The sequence below is a fragment of the Sus scrofa genome, chromosome 3, assembly GCF_054392235.1.
Source record: "Sus scrofa isolate SSC_HxYL_T2T_F1_AM1 chromosome 3, Sscrofa_HxYL_maternal_Yorkshire_Landrace_v2.0, whole genome shotgun sequence".
In the NCBI taxonomy this organism is placed as follows: domain Eukaryota; kingdom Metazoa; phylum Chordata; class Mammalia; order Artiodactyla; family Suidae; genus Sus; species Sus scrofa.
In genome coordinates this window covers 45713505-45728202 of record NC_139385.1, presented here as the reverse complement: position 1 = coordinate 45728202, position 14698 = coordinate 45713505, and the positions used below count along the sequence as shown (strand labels likewise).

The following is a 14698-nucleotide window of genomic DNA, read 5'->3' as shown; positions in this document are numbered from 1 at the left end:
TCAGGCAGGTGTGCTTTTTCCATGTGCAGCTCCACAAATGCTGAGATTGTGGGAAGTGTGAGCAGCTCGGGCAGGTCCACATCCTGCCCTGCCCCCCACTGGCAGCCCCTGCTGTGGAGGGGCAGGTGGGGGCACCTAGGGAGGGGTCCCTCCTGGCCTTTGCTTGCCTTGGCAGCCGCAGGCTTGGATCCATCAGGGCCTGACTGGGAAAGGCCATATCTCTGGGGGAGGGTCTCCCATGGGGCTTGTCTGCAGTGAGATTCCCACTTCCCCCACCTAGGGATCGAACCCACAGCTTCATGGTTCCTAGTCAGAGTCGTTTCCGCTGCGCTACGACGCGAACTCCTGGTTGATGGGTCAGCATGGTGTGGACCCTGGCTCCAGCTCTCCCAAGGGTGCAGGATCTGCTGGGACATAATCTGAGCACCCCAACTGGATCCTGGAAAGTCCACCCTGGAAGTTTCCCGACTCTCAGGCCAAGTAAGAATCCTGCCCCTGCCTGGGCGCTGAGGGGTTGTTTCTCCCTTCTCAGGATAAAAATCCCAGGGAAGGATTGTGATTGGCTGGTTGGGGTCATGTGTCCCTTCTTGACCAATCACTGTGACCTGGGGGACTTGGTGGGGTGATGGCTCAGTTGGGGCCATGTGCCCACTTCTGGTGAGCTGTGGCCCCGAGAAGGGTGGCTGGCATTTGCCCAGGGGCCACTTCCGCAGTGTGCCTCGAGGGTGAGCCTGACATGCAGGTGGGCCCAGCAGCGTCTGCGCCTCCATTTCTCTGTCTGAGACGGGCCGGGTTTGGGTGGACCCCTGGAAAGAGCTTCCTTTCCTTGTCCCCTCATGTGTGACTGTCCATTGTTCAACCAGTTCCCAATCCTCTCACCATAAGCCAGTTTCTCAGAATTTGTTCCCTTGTCCATGTCCCCAGCTGTCCCCCAGGCTTCCCGCTGCACCCAGATTCCCACAAGCAGAGACCCAGCTCCCCTGCTGAACAGGGTGTCTAGCCTTCCAGTGAACCCCTCTCAAGGTCTGGCCCACATCCCCAGAGATGGCTGTGTGTTCCCAGGGTCCCTTGTCACTCTCCCACCAGCCTCTCCGGCTGCCCTGGCTCTGCACCAAGGGGAACAGCGCTCAGCGGGCTCCACTCCTGCCAAGCCATCTGACGGAAACTGAATCCGGGTAACAGCAGATTGGGAGCTTCGGGGAGGATGTGGGTTTTTTTTTTGGGGGGGGGGTGCTTCTTATATTCTTGTAGCTCTCCTGCAGCATTTGCACTAGCCAGGCACTATTCCAGGCTCTGCGTGAGCCAACCCGCTTAATCTCCTCACCTACCTGGGGGTGGGTTTTACACGAGAGGGAACTCCCCCAAGGGTTCCAGGCTGGTCGCAGGGCATTCTATAACCCGTCTCCAGCGTGGGCCTGAGTGTGGTCCTAGAGCGCAGACCACAGAGGTCAGGCCCGAGGCTGCCCTCCCCCCCTTCACTCGGAGGGGCTGGGCTGGGTCACCACTGGGTCCCCTTGTCCTTATCCCTCACCTTCAGCCCAGCCTCCTGCCCTGCTGGCCCTTCTTACTCTCTCCAGAATGCTCAGGGTCCACCCTCGGCTGGGCACTGTTCTGGTCCTTGGGGACTATTGTTGTTTGTTTTTAATGTGTATAGTTGATTTACAATGATCTGTCGATTTCTCCTGTACAGTAAACTGACCCAGTCACATATACACACACACGTTTTTTTCACATGCTATCTTCCATCACGTTCTATCACAAGTGATTGGATAGAGTCCCCGGGGCTGCACACTGGGACCCCACTGCTCATCCATTCTAAATGGAATAGTTTGCATCTATTAAGCCCAAACCCCCCTCCATCCCACTCCCTCGCACCTCGCCCTTGGCAACTACAACTCTGCTCTCGATGTCTGGGAGTCTCTTTTTCTTTTGTAGAAAGGTTCATCTGTGCCCTGTTTTAGATTCCACAGAGAAGTGCTAGTGTATGGTATGTGTCTTTCTCTTTGTGACATACTTCACTTACTAGGAGAATCTCTAGTTGCATCCATGTTGCTGCACATGGCATTAGTTTGTTCTTTTTTATGACTGAGTAGTATTCCATTGCGTATGTGTACCCCATCTTCCTGATCCATTCACTTGTCAATGGACATTTAGGTGGCTTCCACGTCTTGGCTACTGTGAACAGTGCTGCTGTGAACATATGGGAACATGGATCTTTTTGAATCATAGTTTTGTGCAGATATGTGCCCAGGAGTGGGATTGCTGGGTCATAGGGTCGTTCTATATTTAGTTTTCTGAGGAACCTCCATACTGGTTTCACGGGGGCTGTTATGGACTAAACGCCTTTGTCCCCTCTAAAATTCATATGTTGACTCCTTAACCCTCAGCATGACTCTTTTTGGAGATGGGCCCTTTGCAGAAATGATTAAGGTTAAATGATATCATAAGAGTGGGCCCTGATCTCACAGGATTAAGGTCCTTATAAGAAGAGATGCCAGCTGCCCTTCTCTGCCCCCCACCCAGCAGACACCAGGAGCGGCCATGTGATGAGACCGTGAACTGGCAGCCGTCTCGGAGCCAAAAGAGGAGGCCTCAGGGTGGAACCATCTCGCCAGCACCTTGCTTTTGCACCTCAGCCTCCAGACCTGTGAGAAATAAGCGCTGTTGAAACCCCCCCACCCCACCTGGCCCCGTCTGTGGTGCTCTGTTCAGCCAGCCTGAACTAAGACGTGGCCAGGGCCCAACCCCGCCTCGTGGCCGGGAGACAAACAGATGCAAACCAACCACCTCCATCGTGTCAGCTCCCCTTCCCGGCGGCTGAGGAGAATTAACTTGCTTCCAGGGGATGGGCCCAGCCCGCCACTGAGCCCCATCCTCAGCCCGGCAGCCTGGCTGTCCTGGCCACCCCAAATGGAAGAGTAGACTGTCGCCCAAGGTCAAGTCTGCTCCTGCCTCTTTTTTTTTTTGCTTTTTAGGGCCGCACCCACAGCATATGGAGGTTCCCAGGCTAGGGGTTGAATCGGAGCCGTAGCCGCCGGCCTACACCACAGCCACAGCAATGCGGGAGCTGAGCTACGTCTGCGACCTACACCACAGCTCACGGCAACACCGGATCCTTAACCCACTGAGAGAGGCCAGGGATCGAACCCGCAACCTCATGGTTCCTAGTCGGGTTCGTTTCTGCTGCACCACGACAGGAACTCCTGATTTTTATTTTATATCACAGCACAGTCGGTTTACCATGTGGTGAACTGCCAGCTTTGAACAAGTCACTCGTTCCCGCCTTTATGCAAGGCCTGGAGACTGGATTCCTGCACAGAACAATAGCGGTCAGAAGCCCTGACCGCTGAGCACTGAAAGGAGCCAGGAGCCAGGATCAAGTTCAGAGATGAGCGGCCAAGGATGCCCCAGAGCTTCCTGGCCTGACCACAACCCCCCCACCTCCCCACCCCATCCCCACCCTTGCCTGGCTGGGCCCAGGCTTTCTCCCCTCCGCCCCCCGTTCTCAGCACTTTGGCCAAGCCAGGCTTCCTTTGAGAAACCCAGGTGTCCCCTTCCTGCCACCTTGAAAGTACTGTTCAAAGCATCTTTGTTCCAGGCTGGACTGAGGAAGCCGCAGCCCCGCCCTGACCTCCTTAATTAGCCCCTGGCCCGGCCCCCAGCCCTCCTGGCTCTTTAAGCCCCCAGGCCCGCCCCCAGCCCAGTTAGCAGGGACACCAGGCGCAAGGGTGAGAACAGGGTCCCGGGGCTTGGGGCAGGTGGGGGGAGCAGCCATCAGACACAGAGATACAGGGCGGTGAGTGGCTGGGCTCCAGGGCTTACGTTAGGTTGCCCAAAGCTCTCAGTGCTTGGAGGGCAGGGGTGATCTCAGGGACCTGGGCGGAGGGCATAGAGCCTGGGCCACAGGGCTAGGACTGGGAAAACGGCGTGGGGGAGAGACGGGGGGGGGAGCCCTGGACCAGGACCCTCCTCTTCTCTCTCTGCAGCTCCCACCCGAGGGCAGTACCACCCTTAGCCGGCCCAGCCCTGAAGACAGAATGAGGGGGACTTCCTGCCTCTGGGCCCTGCTCCCACTGCTGCTGGGTGAGTGGGGGCGGCACGGGGTGCTGACCACAGGCACGTGGGCTCCCATCTGTCCCCCCTTTCCTGGTTTCCCTGGAGTTCTCCACGGCATCCTTCTCTTGGCCCCAAGGGTTCAAGTTCTCTATCCTGGACCTTGGGCTCTCTGATCCCAGTGTGCACATCTGTGTAATGGGTGTAAGGCCCCCCTCCGAGGGTTCTGGGGAGGTTTCATCATCGGGGAGCTAGTTGCACAAGCACCTGGCGTGGGGACAGTGAGACGCCTGTTCCACCCTCCTTCCTAATCTCTGACCCCCACCCCCACTCTGTTATTTGACTCCAGTCCCATAATCCAGTCCCTTCCCTGTTTCCGCCTCTAGGAGCTGCTGGGACGCTGGAATCCGCAGGTAGGGAAGCCTCAAGTCCCCTGCTGCCAATCCCTCCCTGACCATGGCCCTGCGTCTCCCCCCACCCGGCCCCCCCTCCCCGGCCCACCCCGGCGTCCCCCTTGCCCTCCGCAGGCTGCGGGCAGCCTCGTGTGGCCAGTCGGATCGTGGGAGGCCGCGACGCCCGGGCCGGAGAGTGGCCGTGGCAGGCCAGCATCCAGCACCGCGGGACGCACGTGTGCGGGGGCTCCCTGGTCGCCCCCCAGTGGGTGCTGACGGCCGCGCACTGCTTCCCAAGGTTAGCACGCAGCCCCGACTCAGACGGGGCTCCACTTAGAAGGTGGGGGGTGGGGAGCAGGGCCGGGGTAAGGGGGGGGTGGGGAGCAGGGCCGGGGTAAGAGGGGGGCACCCCTTGGCGGAGGCCTGGTCCCCGAGCTCTGAGTGAGAGGGCGGCGGGGACCCCACCCAGGGATGGAGGGGCCACTGCTGTGAGTAGAGCCGCCCCATCCCGCAGGAGGGCGCTGCCGTGCGAGTACCGCGTGCGCCTGGGGGCGCTGCGCCTGGGTCCCGCCCCACCCGGTGCTCTCTTGGCACCTGTGCGGAGGGTGCTGCTGCCCCCGGACTACTCGGAGGACAGGGCCCGTGGCGACCTGGCGCTGCTGCAGCTGCGCCATGCGGTGCCCTTGAGCGCCCGAGTCCAGCCCGTCTGCCTGCCGGAGCCGGGGTCTCACCCACCACCCGGCTCGCCATGCTGGGTCACTGGCTGGGGCAGCCTCCAGCCAGGAGGTGAGGCGGGGGTCGGGCACCGGGGCCCTGGGTGGGGGCACATGCCATCTGGCTCACCTCTCTCAGGCTAGGAATGCCAGCCTCCCACCCCCACCCCAATCCAGGACCCGGCCTCCACCTCCTGGGACCTAAAGGCCCTGGCAGTGAATCCTGAGAGTCCTGGCCTGGCAGGGTCCAGGCTTCTCCCATCCACTCCTGCTCCCCCCTCCCCCTCCTCTTAGAAGCCCCCCCCTTCTCCTCCAGTGCCACTCCCAGAGTGGCAACCTCTGCAGGGGGTAAGGGTGCCACTGCTGGATGCTCGGACCTGTGACCGCCTCTACCACGTGGGCACCACCGTGCCCCGGGCTGAGCTCATAGTGCTGCCCGGGAACCTGTGTGCCGGCTACGCCGAGGGCCATAAGGACACCTGCCAGGTGCGAGAAAGTTCCCGGAACCTCTACAGTCCATGCCCCCGCGGCCAACACCCTACCCCGGTAGAGCTCAGGAGCCCCCAGAGGGTACCACCTCCAGGCTCAGTGCCCTGGACCCCAACCCAGAGGTATCACCTGGGGAACTGCAGCCCTGGGACCACCACCCAGAGTCCCTGGAGGGCTGGCACCTAAGCTCTCCTTTCTCCTGCAGGGGGACTCTGGAGGACCCTTGACCTGCCTGAAGTCTGGCCGCTGGGTCCTGGTGGGTGTGGTGAGCTGGGGCCAGGGCTGTGCCCTGCCCAACCGCCCAGGTGTCTATACCAACGTGGCCACTTACAGCCCCTGGATTCAGGCTCACCTCAGCCTCTGATGCAGTGACACTGACCTGAAGCCAGACGCTGGGGTCCATCTGGGGACCTGCACATCCCCCACCCGCCCCTTCTGACCTAAGGCTCAGAGGCCTAATAAAGCTAAAGGGCCGGCCATCCATCCACTTATCTGTCCATGCTGTGTGTCCTGCAGGTCTCACGTTCCCTTCCCTTCCTGCTCACACTTACCTCCCTCTGCTCCAGCCAGGGGACCCCAAAACAGGCAAGGGGGTCAGTGCTGGGGTGGGTCTGTGTGCCCCTCTTTTTTGGGGGAAGTTAGGGAGATTGAGATGTGAGAGGGGGAGTTCCCGTCGTGGCTCAGCAGTTAATGAACTTGACTGGTATCCCCGACCACTCGGCTTTGATCCCTGGCCTTGCCCAGTGGGTATGGATCCGGCGTTGCCGTGAACTGTGGTGTAGGTTGCAGACGCAGCTCAGATCCCGTATTGTTCTGGCTGTGGTGTAGGCTGGCAGCGGTAGCTCTGATTTGAACCCTGGCCTGGGAACCTCCACATGCTGTGGGTGCGGCCTTAAAAGACAAATAAAAACAAAAAGAAATGTGAGAGGGATTCAGCACCAAGGAGGTGATTTTCCATCACTGGCTTTGGAGACGGGGGGGGGGGGGGGGGGAGCCCTGTGGCAAGGAGCTGAGGGCAGCCCCTGACTGACAGCCAGCAGGGAAAGGGACACTCCCGTGCTGCACCTGCAAAGAACCAAATTCGGCCCATAGCTTGAGCAAACTTGGATGCAAACTGTCAGGGCCCCCCTTCCCCCACCTGCATCTGGAGACTGGCCTGGCGCCTTTGCGGCTGCCTGACCACACTCGTGTGCCTGGCACTCCATGCCGTTTCTTTTTCTTTCTTTCTTTCTTTTTGCTTTTTGAGGCCACACCTGCGGCACAGGGGAAGTTTCCAGGCGAGGGGTCCAATCAGAACTGCAGCTGCTGGAGTACGTGCCCCAGCAACGCTAGATCTGAGCCGTGTCTGCGACCGACACCACAGCTCATGGCAATGCTGGATCCTTAACCCACTGAGTGAGGCCGGGGATCAAATCCGCATCCTCAGAGATACTAGTCGGGTTCATTACCACTGAGCCTCAACGGGAACTCCCCTCGGCGCTTTCTGCCGTCTCCTCATCTCCAGGCTCAGCAGCATCCACCCCTGTAGCCAGAAATTGGTTTCTAGAACGGCAGAAAGAACAAGAACCAGAACAAAACCTGGAGCCTCCAAAGCCTACCCTTTGGAGCTGACAGGGACAATGGAGAAAGGTGGGGACAAGGAGGCCATCATGAAGGTGCACCCTGGCTGGACAGGAACAGATGCAGCTGCTGTCACCCGGGCCTGAGCCTCAGCCCCCTCCTCTCTTTATTCCCAGGGGCAAAAGTGGGAGTCCCTTGTGGGGCAGCGAGCTAAGCTTCCCAGGTAGTCACTGCTGTGGCGTGGGTTTGGCCCAGGAACTTGCACGTGCCGTGGGCAGGGCCAAAAAACCGACCAACCACAAAGACCCCAGGGGAGAGGTGGCTGCAAGCAGGTGGTGGCTGCTGGGCCAGACCAACAGGGAGGGTGGGTCTGTGGATTGGGGCTGCAAGGAAGCACCAGGCAGAGGGCCAGCCATCTGGGGGGTAGAGCCTGGCTGCCCTGAGGGGGTGGGGGTTGCCATCAGGGACAAGGGTACCCAGAAACGGGCATGGCGGTGGCAGGCCCAGCCAAAGGCTGTGGACACCGCTGCAGTGGGGCCTGATAGCCCCTGCTGGGTGATGCTGGCCGTCTCCCATCCCTCCCTCAGCCGAGGGCAGCCAAGAGGACTGCCACAGGTCACCTCAGCCTTGGACCTGCCGTGAGTGGAGTCGTGAGTTCCTGTTGAGAATCCGGTGCTTCCGCAGCATAACCTGGGAGCTAAGCAGGGCCGTCCTGGCAGCGGACTGCAGGGCTGCACGTGGAAGGGGATGAGAAGAAATCAGCCACTCCTCGTCCTCTCACCAGACACCGGGCAGAGGGCTCTGTGGCCCCCATCTGGCGGGATTCTCACCTGAGGCTCTGTCAGGTGGGTTTTCCTTGTGTGTCAGATGAGAAAACAGGCCTTAAGTCACACGGCTGGTAGGTGGTGGGCTGGGATTCGAACGCAGGCGGTCTGATCCAGAAGGCAGCTGGCGATGGGAGCGTGGCCCCCCTGCGTCGTCTCCACTTCCTCCCACCCCAGCAAGCAGAGCGGCCTCCAGGTCCACCCCTCTCTGCCTCACAGGGCTGGGCGTGCGTGCAGCTCTTCTCCGCCCAGCAGGCTCAGGGGCATGGCACCATGTGCCGCTGCAACCCTCCCGTCAGGAAGGTCAGTGCGCCTGGGGTGAAGGGTGGGGCCTTGACCTGGCCCTGCATCAGTCTCCTCCTCGGCCTCAGGATAGCTGCCTAGTCTGCCAGGAAGAGAGCCCCTGGGGCAGCAAGGGTACCCCTGAGACGCTCCCTGGGGACAAGGGACAGTGGGCTACTGTCCAGGCAGGCGTTTTCCAGTTGGCAGTACTACAACTAGATAGCCCAGCCTCTCCCAGGAGTGCCGACTTAATCTGTTGCCCCATCTGTGATCTGAACTGGTACCGCCTACCCTAGCGTGGCCTTTGAGAGAGTCAGAACAACTCAGTTCTGCCCACTGAGTATGCACACAGTGCCAGGCACTGATGGTCTCTTGGCTGATCCCCCAGGTCAGGAACGTGCCTTAAGATCCACAGCAGAGGAGTTCCCGTCGAGGCTCAGTGGTTAATGAATCTGACAAGGAACCATGAGGTTGCAAGTTCAATCCCTGGCCTTGCTCAGTGAGTTAAGGATTCGGTGTTGCCGTGAGCTGTGGTGTAGGTTGCAGACGCTGCTCAGATCCCATGTTGCTGTGGCGTAGGCCAGCGGCTACAGCTCCGACTAGACCCTCAGCCTGGGAGTCTAGTCCATATGCCACAGGGGCAGCCCAAAAAATGGCAAAAAGAAAAAAAAAAGAGAGAGAGAGAGACCCACAGCAGACAAGAGGTGGAACCAGGTTTGAATTTGGGCAACCAACTCAAATTCCACACTGAGTTCTATCACTTCCTTTTTAGAAATGAAAGTAGTTATAAAACACTACAGATGAGAGACACACGAGCAACTGGTGGCTATTGACAATTACTATTTATTTATTTACTTATTTATTTATTTATTTATTTGTCTTTTTGCTATTTCTTGGGCCGCTCCCTCGGCATATGCAGGTTCCCAGGCTAGGGGTCCAATCGGAGCTATGGCCACCGGCCTACGCCAGAGCAATAGCAACGCGGGATCCAAGCCAAGTCTGCAACCTACACCACAGCTCATGGCAACGCCGGATCCTTAACCCACTGAGCAAGGGAAGGGACCGAACCCGCAACCTCATGGTTCCTAGTCGGATTTGTTAACCACTGCGCCATGACGGGAACTCCCACAATTACTATTTATTAATGAGCACTTCAAAAAATTTGCAATTCCTATCATGGGTCAGTGGAAGGCAATCTGACTAGCAGCCATGAGGTTGCGGGTTTGATCCCTGGCCTGGCTCAGTGGGTTAAGGATCCGGCGTGGCTGTGTGGCTGTGGTGGTGGCGTAGGCTGGCAGCCACAGGTCCGACTGGACCCCTAGCCTGGGAACCTCCATATGCCGCGGGTGTGGCCCCAAAAATAAATAAATAAATAAAAATAAAAAACTTAGGAGTTCCCGTCGTGGCGCAGTGGTTAACGAGTCCGACTAGGAACCATGAGGTTGCGGGTTCGGTCCCTGCCCTTGCTCAGTGGGTTAACGATCCGGCGTTGCCGTGAGCTGTGGTGTAGGTTGCAGACGCAGCTCGGATCCCGCGTTGCTGTGGCTCTGGCGTAGGCTGGCGGCCACAGCTCCGATTAGACCCCTTGCCTGGGAACCTCCATATGCCGTGGGAGCGGCCCAAGAAATAGCAAAAAAAAGACAAAAAAAACAAAACAAAACAAAAAAACAAACTTAGGTAGAGGAGTTCCCGCTGTGGTGCACTGCCAGAGCCGATGCTCAGATTCGATCCCTAGCCTGGGAACGTCCGTGGACCTCCTCAAAATGGCCGCCAGGGAGCCCTTGTTCTCGAGTCGGACTCCCCAATATGGCAGCCCAGATCTCATTGAGATGTGAATGTCTTGCCGCCCTGATGACTCAGGGACACATCTTTCCTTCTCTCTCCTTGGGATGTGAGGTACCCTAGCTCACACAGTTAGTCCCTGATATCCCCCCAAAAAGGATGGGCCTGCACCCAGGCATCTCCTCACTGCATCAATCTGGGGACCTCGTCTTTGCCACACCCAAGATGGCGCCATCGGCCACTGCCGGACGCCCACAGCCTCAGCCCCTCGGCCAACCAGCCCCGCCCCGCGCCACGGCGCCGAGATGGCTGCCAGACACAGGGCCGCAGCGCCCCTCCCTTGCGGATTACTTAAAATGGCGGCCTCGGGGCCGGGCGCGGGGCGGGGCCGCCGGGCGCGGGGCACGCTGGGGTGCGGCGCCCGGGCTGCCGGGAACGGGGAGGAGCGCGGCCGCGCCGGCGCGTCGAGGGGGAGAGGTAGCCGCTGCGATGGTGAGCGGGCGCGGGGGGAGGGGCGCCGGGCCGGGGCCGGGGCCGGGGGCCGCGGGGGCCACGGGGGCCACGGGCCGCGCGGGGGCAGCCCGGGCTCCGCGCTCACGCCTGCCCGCCGCCCCCAGGACGTGTTCCTCATGATCCGGCGCCACAAGACCACCATCTTCACTGACGCTAAGGAGTCGAGTACCGTGTTCGAGCTGAAGCGCATCGTCGAGGGCATCCTCAAGCGGCCGCCGGACGAGCAGCGGCTGTACAAGGTGCGGTCCTGTCGGTTCCGGGCGGCCGGGGGCGCGTGCTGCTGGGAACCGCCGCCGGAGCTTGGCCGGGGGCGCCCGGCAGCCGCGTCGTCGATGTAAACATCGGCTGCTGACCGCCGCGGGCCGGAACTCCCCCGCGTGGGGCCGTTGCTCGGACTCAGAGAAGTGAAGCCCCGGTAGCGCCTGCTCCACCGGAGGATCTCGATTCCGGTGGCTTTGAAGGCGCGCGCCAGGCCCTCTGCCGAGTGCCCGGGGCCAGCGTCGCATCTAATAATCCCAGAAGCAGCCCGCCGAGACGTGCAGGCTCTTGCTGGACTTGTCTCCTCCGTAGTTGGAGAAACTGAGGCTGGGAGGTGGTTCCTTAACTATCCCAAGGTCATGGGCAGAGTCGGGATTTGAGTCCCGGGGCCCTTAACCTTCTGCTGGCCCATCACACGCGCCCCATCCGCCCTGGACACCGCTTAATACAAAGAAATGGAGGGTTTGGGGATGAGTTGGGTCCCGTCGGTTCTTCGCCTACCAGCTGTTTATGACTCCCTACCATGCTGCTGGGGTTCTAAACGCAGCTCCCCCCCCCCCCCCCCCGCTCCGCTCCCCCTTACAAACCAACTGCAGTTATTCAGCAAGGATGGCTTGGATTTCGGGGCTTTCTTTGGGAATCCGGTGTGTCAGCCTCTCGTTAAAGGCTCTCCCCCGAAGTGCCTCGATCTAATACTGGCTGGAAACTGGTCTTTCATTCCAAGCTGAGTCCTCATTCCCTTTGTCACTGAAGGCCTTTCCTTGCTGATACCTCCTGGGGGTGGGGGGGGGGCTTCCATGATAAGGACCTTGCCTGCTGCCTGAGCTCTTCCATGTGCTATGCTCCTTGCTTTCTGTGTGTCCTTTGGGCATGAAAACCGGGCGGCCCTGGGAGTTGGGGATTGCCGTATCCACACCCGCCACGCGTTTTGCAGAGAAGGAAACTTCACCTCCAAAAATCAGCCCCTTTGTGCAAAGTGGTAGAGTGGGCATTCAGCCAGGTCTGCTTGTGGCCAGATTGGACCATTGACGCTTGAAATTAGATTCACCTGCAACTGGGGAGGAACAACTGCAGATTTTAGAGCCCTCACCTGGGAGGGTCTGATTTGAAAGGCCTGGGGCGTAGCCTGGACGCTCTTGGACGTCCTCGGGTGGTTCTGGGCCCTGTTTGGCTTTCAGTGTAGTTGCCTTTCCGGGGCTGCCCCTGAGACCCTGCCTGCCTCTCTCCTCAGGACGACCAGCTTCTGGATGACGGCAAGACCTTGGGCGAGTGCGGCTTCACCAGCCAGACCGCGCGGCCTCAGGCCCCAGCCACCGTGGGGCTGGCCTTCCGGGCAGGTGAGGGGGACAGGGCTGGGGTGGGGCCGTCGGGGGAGCCTGCAGTCCTTCTCCAGGCCTCCCTCGCGGTGTCTCCCCGCCGGCCCAGCGAGGCCCATCCTTCGGTGGTGTGTGCTTCCCCGGGGGCAGTGGGGAGAGCATGCGAGGTGCGTGAAGCACCTGATGGCTGTCCCGTGGAGGCCTCCCAGGTCCTTGGTCAGGGCCCCAGCTTACACGGGCGGGGGCCTGCCTGAGGGCCCGGCCCCTCTAGTGCTCTCGTGGCCCTGAGAGGGAGGCGTGGGCGGTGAGGCTTGCAGGCAGTTCACGGAGCTGCTGGTCCCAGCCCGTCTCCGTGCTGCCTCGCTGACTTGCCGGGCATCTCTCCCGCCCGCACTTGGGCTTTGACTTTCTGGGGATGGGTCAGCTGAGCCTGGGGAGCTGCAGAGCGGGTTCAGCCCTTTCTGTGCCAGAGCCTGTAGTCAAATCAGCTGCATGCACCCTGCCCCGAGGCTAGAAACCTGAGGGGGGGGGTTCAGTTCCCTCTAGTAAAGGGGATTTAAGTTTTTTGAGGTCTCTGGAAGGGCTGTAGGGTGTTCACACAGCTGTAGCCTGGAGACCGAGGTGCCTGCGTGACTGGCTCAACTTGGTAGGCTTCCCCGCACCTCTCAGTTGCGTCCTTTACCCCCTGGGCTGGGGTTGGCATCTCCCTCCGTAAGGAGGCTGATCCTAGACTAGCCTCGGGGCAAGGCCCTGCTCGTGCTCAGGAAAGGGCGGTCTTGGGCGCCTTTCTGTGGGTTTTCTCAACTCCCACAGCGATGCGGAGGCAGGTACGAGGCAGGTGCGGGGCAGGTGCGGACTTGATCCAGGTGGGCCCGGTTCAGGGTGTTCTGAGGCAGGTAGGTGAGGGCTGAAAGCGCATCTCCTGTCCTTCCTGAGCCAAGGCCCGGCTGTATTCTCCCAGAAAAGAACCCCTTTCTCCAATTTGAACAAGGACACCCTGTGGACCCACAGCTATTCTTGGTGGGAAGGTGCGGATAAAACTCTGCAGGTGAAAAAAAAGATGAACACGGACGGGATTCAGGCTTTCCCACTTACTGGGTAGATTGTGGTGGTGACTGGCGACCCTGGGTGACGTCACCTCAGGCTCACAATTGCTGTCTTGATAGAGGCTGTGGTGTAGACTGTAGGTGGGCTATTTCCACCTAAAAAAAATCACTTCTGGGTGTGCAGAGACGGGGGTTGCTCTCCCCATCCCCCAAACCTGCTGCCCGGTGGGGGAGACGGGCAGGCCCCCGGACTATTTCCAAACAGCAGAGAGAGGGCCAGAAGCAAGACTTGTCACTTCAGATTTGCGGCTTGGAAGATGAATTTGTTATTAAGGCCCCGCCAGGTGTCTCGTCTTGAGCACCGTTGATCTCTGGGGCTGGCTGGCTCTGGGGGGGGGGGGGTCGTCTTGCGCCTGGCAGGACGTTTAGCCGTCTTCTGCCCACTAGATGGCGGGTTGCAGTCCCCCAGCCCCCTGAAATCAGAGCCGCTGGAGTCATCACGGCAGGTGTGACTTCCTGGCGGAGTCTCGTGGGTTGAGATCCCTGAGCCAGGTGGAAAGGACAGCTTTCCGGGTAGAAGTACCAGAGAAGTTACTCGCCAAGGTGACAGCAGGAACGAGACAGGGAAAGCCTTCTGGGGCCTCTGTTCTAATGAGGAAAGCAGAGCATTTTCCCCCAGTGGTGGTAGTCTCAGGGCAAAGCACAGGGGTGTAATGTGGTCACCTTCTAAGAGGTGATGTCTGCGTGCCCCTGGATGCCCAGAAGCCAGCTGTTCCGAGTGGCAGACGAAGGACAGGCAAAGTCAAGTGCGAGCTTACTGTCTCCTCGTGCTCCCCATGTTCCCATAAGCAGTAGGGACAGGCAGGTGTGGAGGGACGCAGAGGGTGGGGAAAGGTCCCTGGGGTGGCCAGGCTTGGAGGGTGGACAGGGCGGGGGGTTGGTCCTGGAAGGGCGGGAGGCTCGAGGCGCAGGGGCCACCCCGACTCAGCTCCCCCCACCGCCTCGTTCCCCAGATGAAGCGTTCGAGGCCCTGCGCATTGAGCCCTTCTCCAGCCCGCCTGAGCTGCCCGACGTGATGAAGCCGCAGGACTCAGGAAGCAGCGCCAATGAACAAGCTGTGCAGTGAGGGTCTCCCTGCGCACCCCCCAATAAAAGATTTGGGTGTCCACCTGGTTACTGCCTCTTTCTGCACACCCTTTCCTGACTCAGGCATCACCCCACCGCCGCTGCCCGCCCCCCCCCCCGCCCCCCCGGCTTCCTTGCCAGGTCAACCTGCTGGACCACCAGCTCGAGTCGAGCTATCCATCCGAAACCCACAGCCTAGCCTCCTGAAGGCCATGGGAAGAAAGGAACCCAGAGCCTGGGGACAAAAGCTTTGGGGCACCACTTCCTCCGAGGCGCCCCTCTCCTGGCATAGTTTGATGCAGAACCACCCCCCCCCAGGGGGGCCCCACGGTCTATGGTGTCCTG

The 14698-nt window shown here is 60.2% G+C and overlaps 2 protein-coding genes across 4 annotated transcripts; both read left to right on the top strand.

The window, feature by feature from the left end:
* Positions 1 to 280: 280 nt before the first annotated feature.
* On the top strand, positions 281 to 6134 carry PRSS33 (serine protease 33). 3 transcript variants are annotated; one of them, XM_085017828.1, is made up of 9 exons: positions 281 to 480; positions 1063 to 1175; positions 2524 to 2647; positions 3987 to 4083; positions 4440 to 4466; positions 4581 to 4743; positions 4960 to 5231; positions 5475 to 5644; positions 5853 to 6134. In XM_085017828.1, exons 4-9 carry the CDS (start codon positions 4038 to 4040, stop codon positions 6009 to 6011), a joined length of 837 nt encoding a protein of 278 aa, XP_084873954.1. In that variant the 5' UTR covers positions 281 to 480; positions 1063 to 1175; positions 2524 to 2647; positions 3987 to 4037; the 3' UTR covers positions 6012 to 6134. The 3 variants fall into 3 exon arrangements, with proteins under 3 accessions (XP_084873954.1, XP_084873953.1, XP_020942400.2); XM_021086741.2 differs by lacking the exon at positions 281 to 480 and having other exon boundaries at positions 935 to 1175; XM_085017827.1 differs by lacking the exons at positions 281 to 480; positions 5475 to 5644 and having other exon boundaries at positions 931 to 1175.
* Positions 6135 to 10528: 4394 nt separating this feature from the next.
* ELOB (elongin B) lies at positions 10529 to 14401 on the top strand. The gene is made up of 4 exons (XM_003124746.5): positions 10529 to 10587; positions 10713 to 10847; positions 12098 to 12203; positions 14242 to 14401. Exons 1-4 carry the CDS (start codon positions 10585 to 10587, stop codon positions 14352 to 14354), a joined length of 357 nt encoding a protein of 118 aa, XP_003124794.3. The 5' UTR covers positions 10529 to 10584; the 3' UTR covers positions 14355 to 14401.
* Positions 14402 to 14698: the final 297 nt, after the last annotated feature.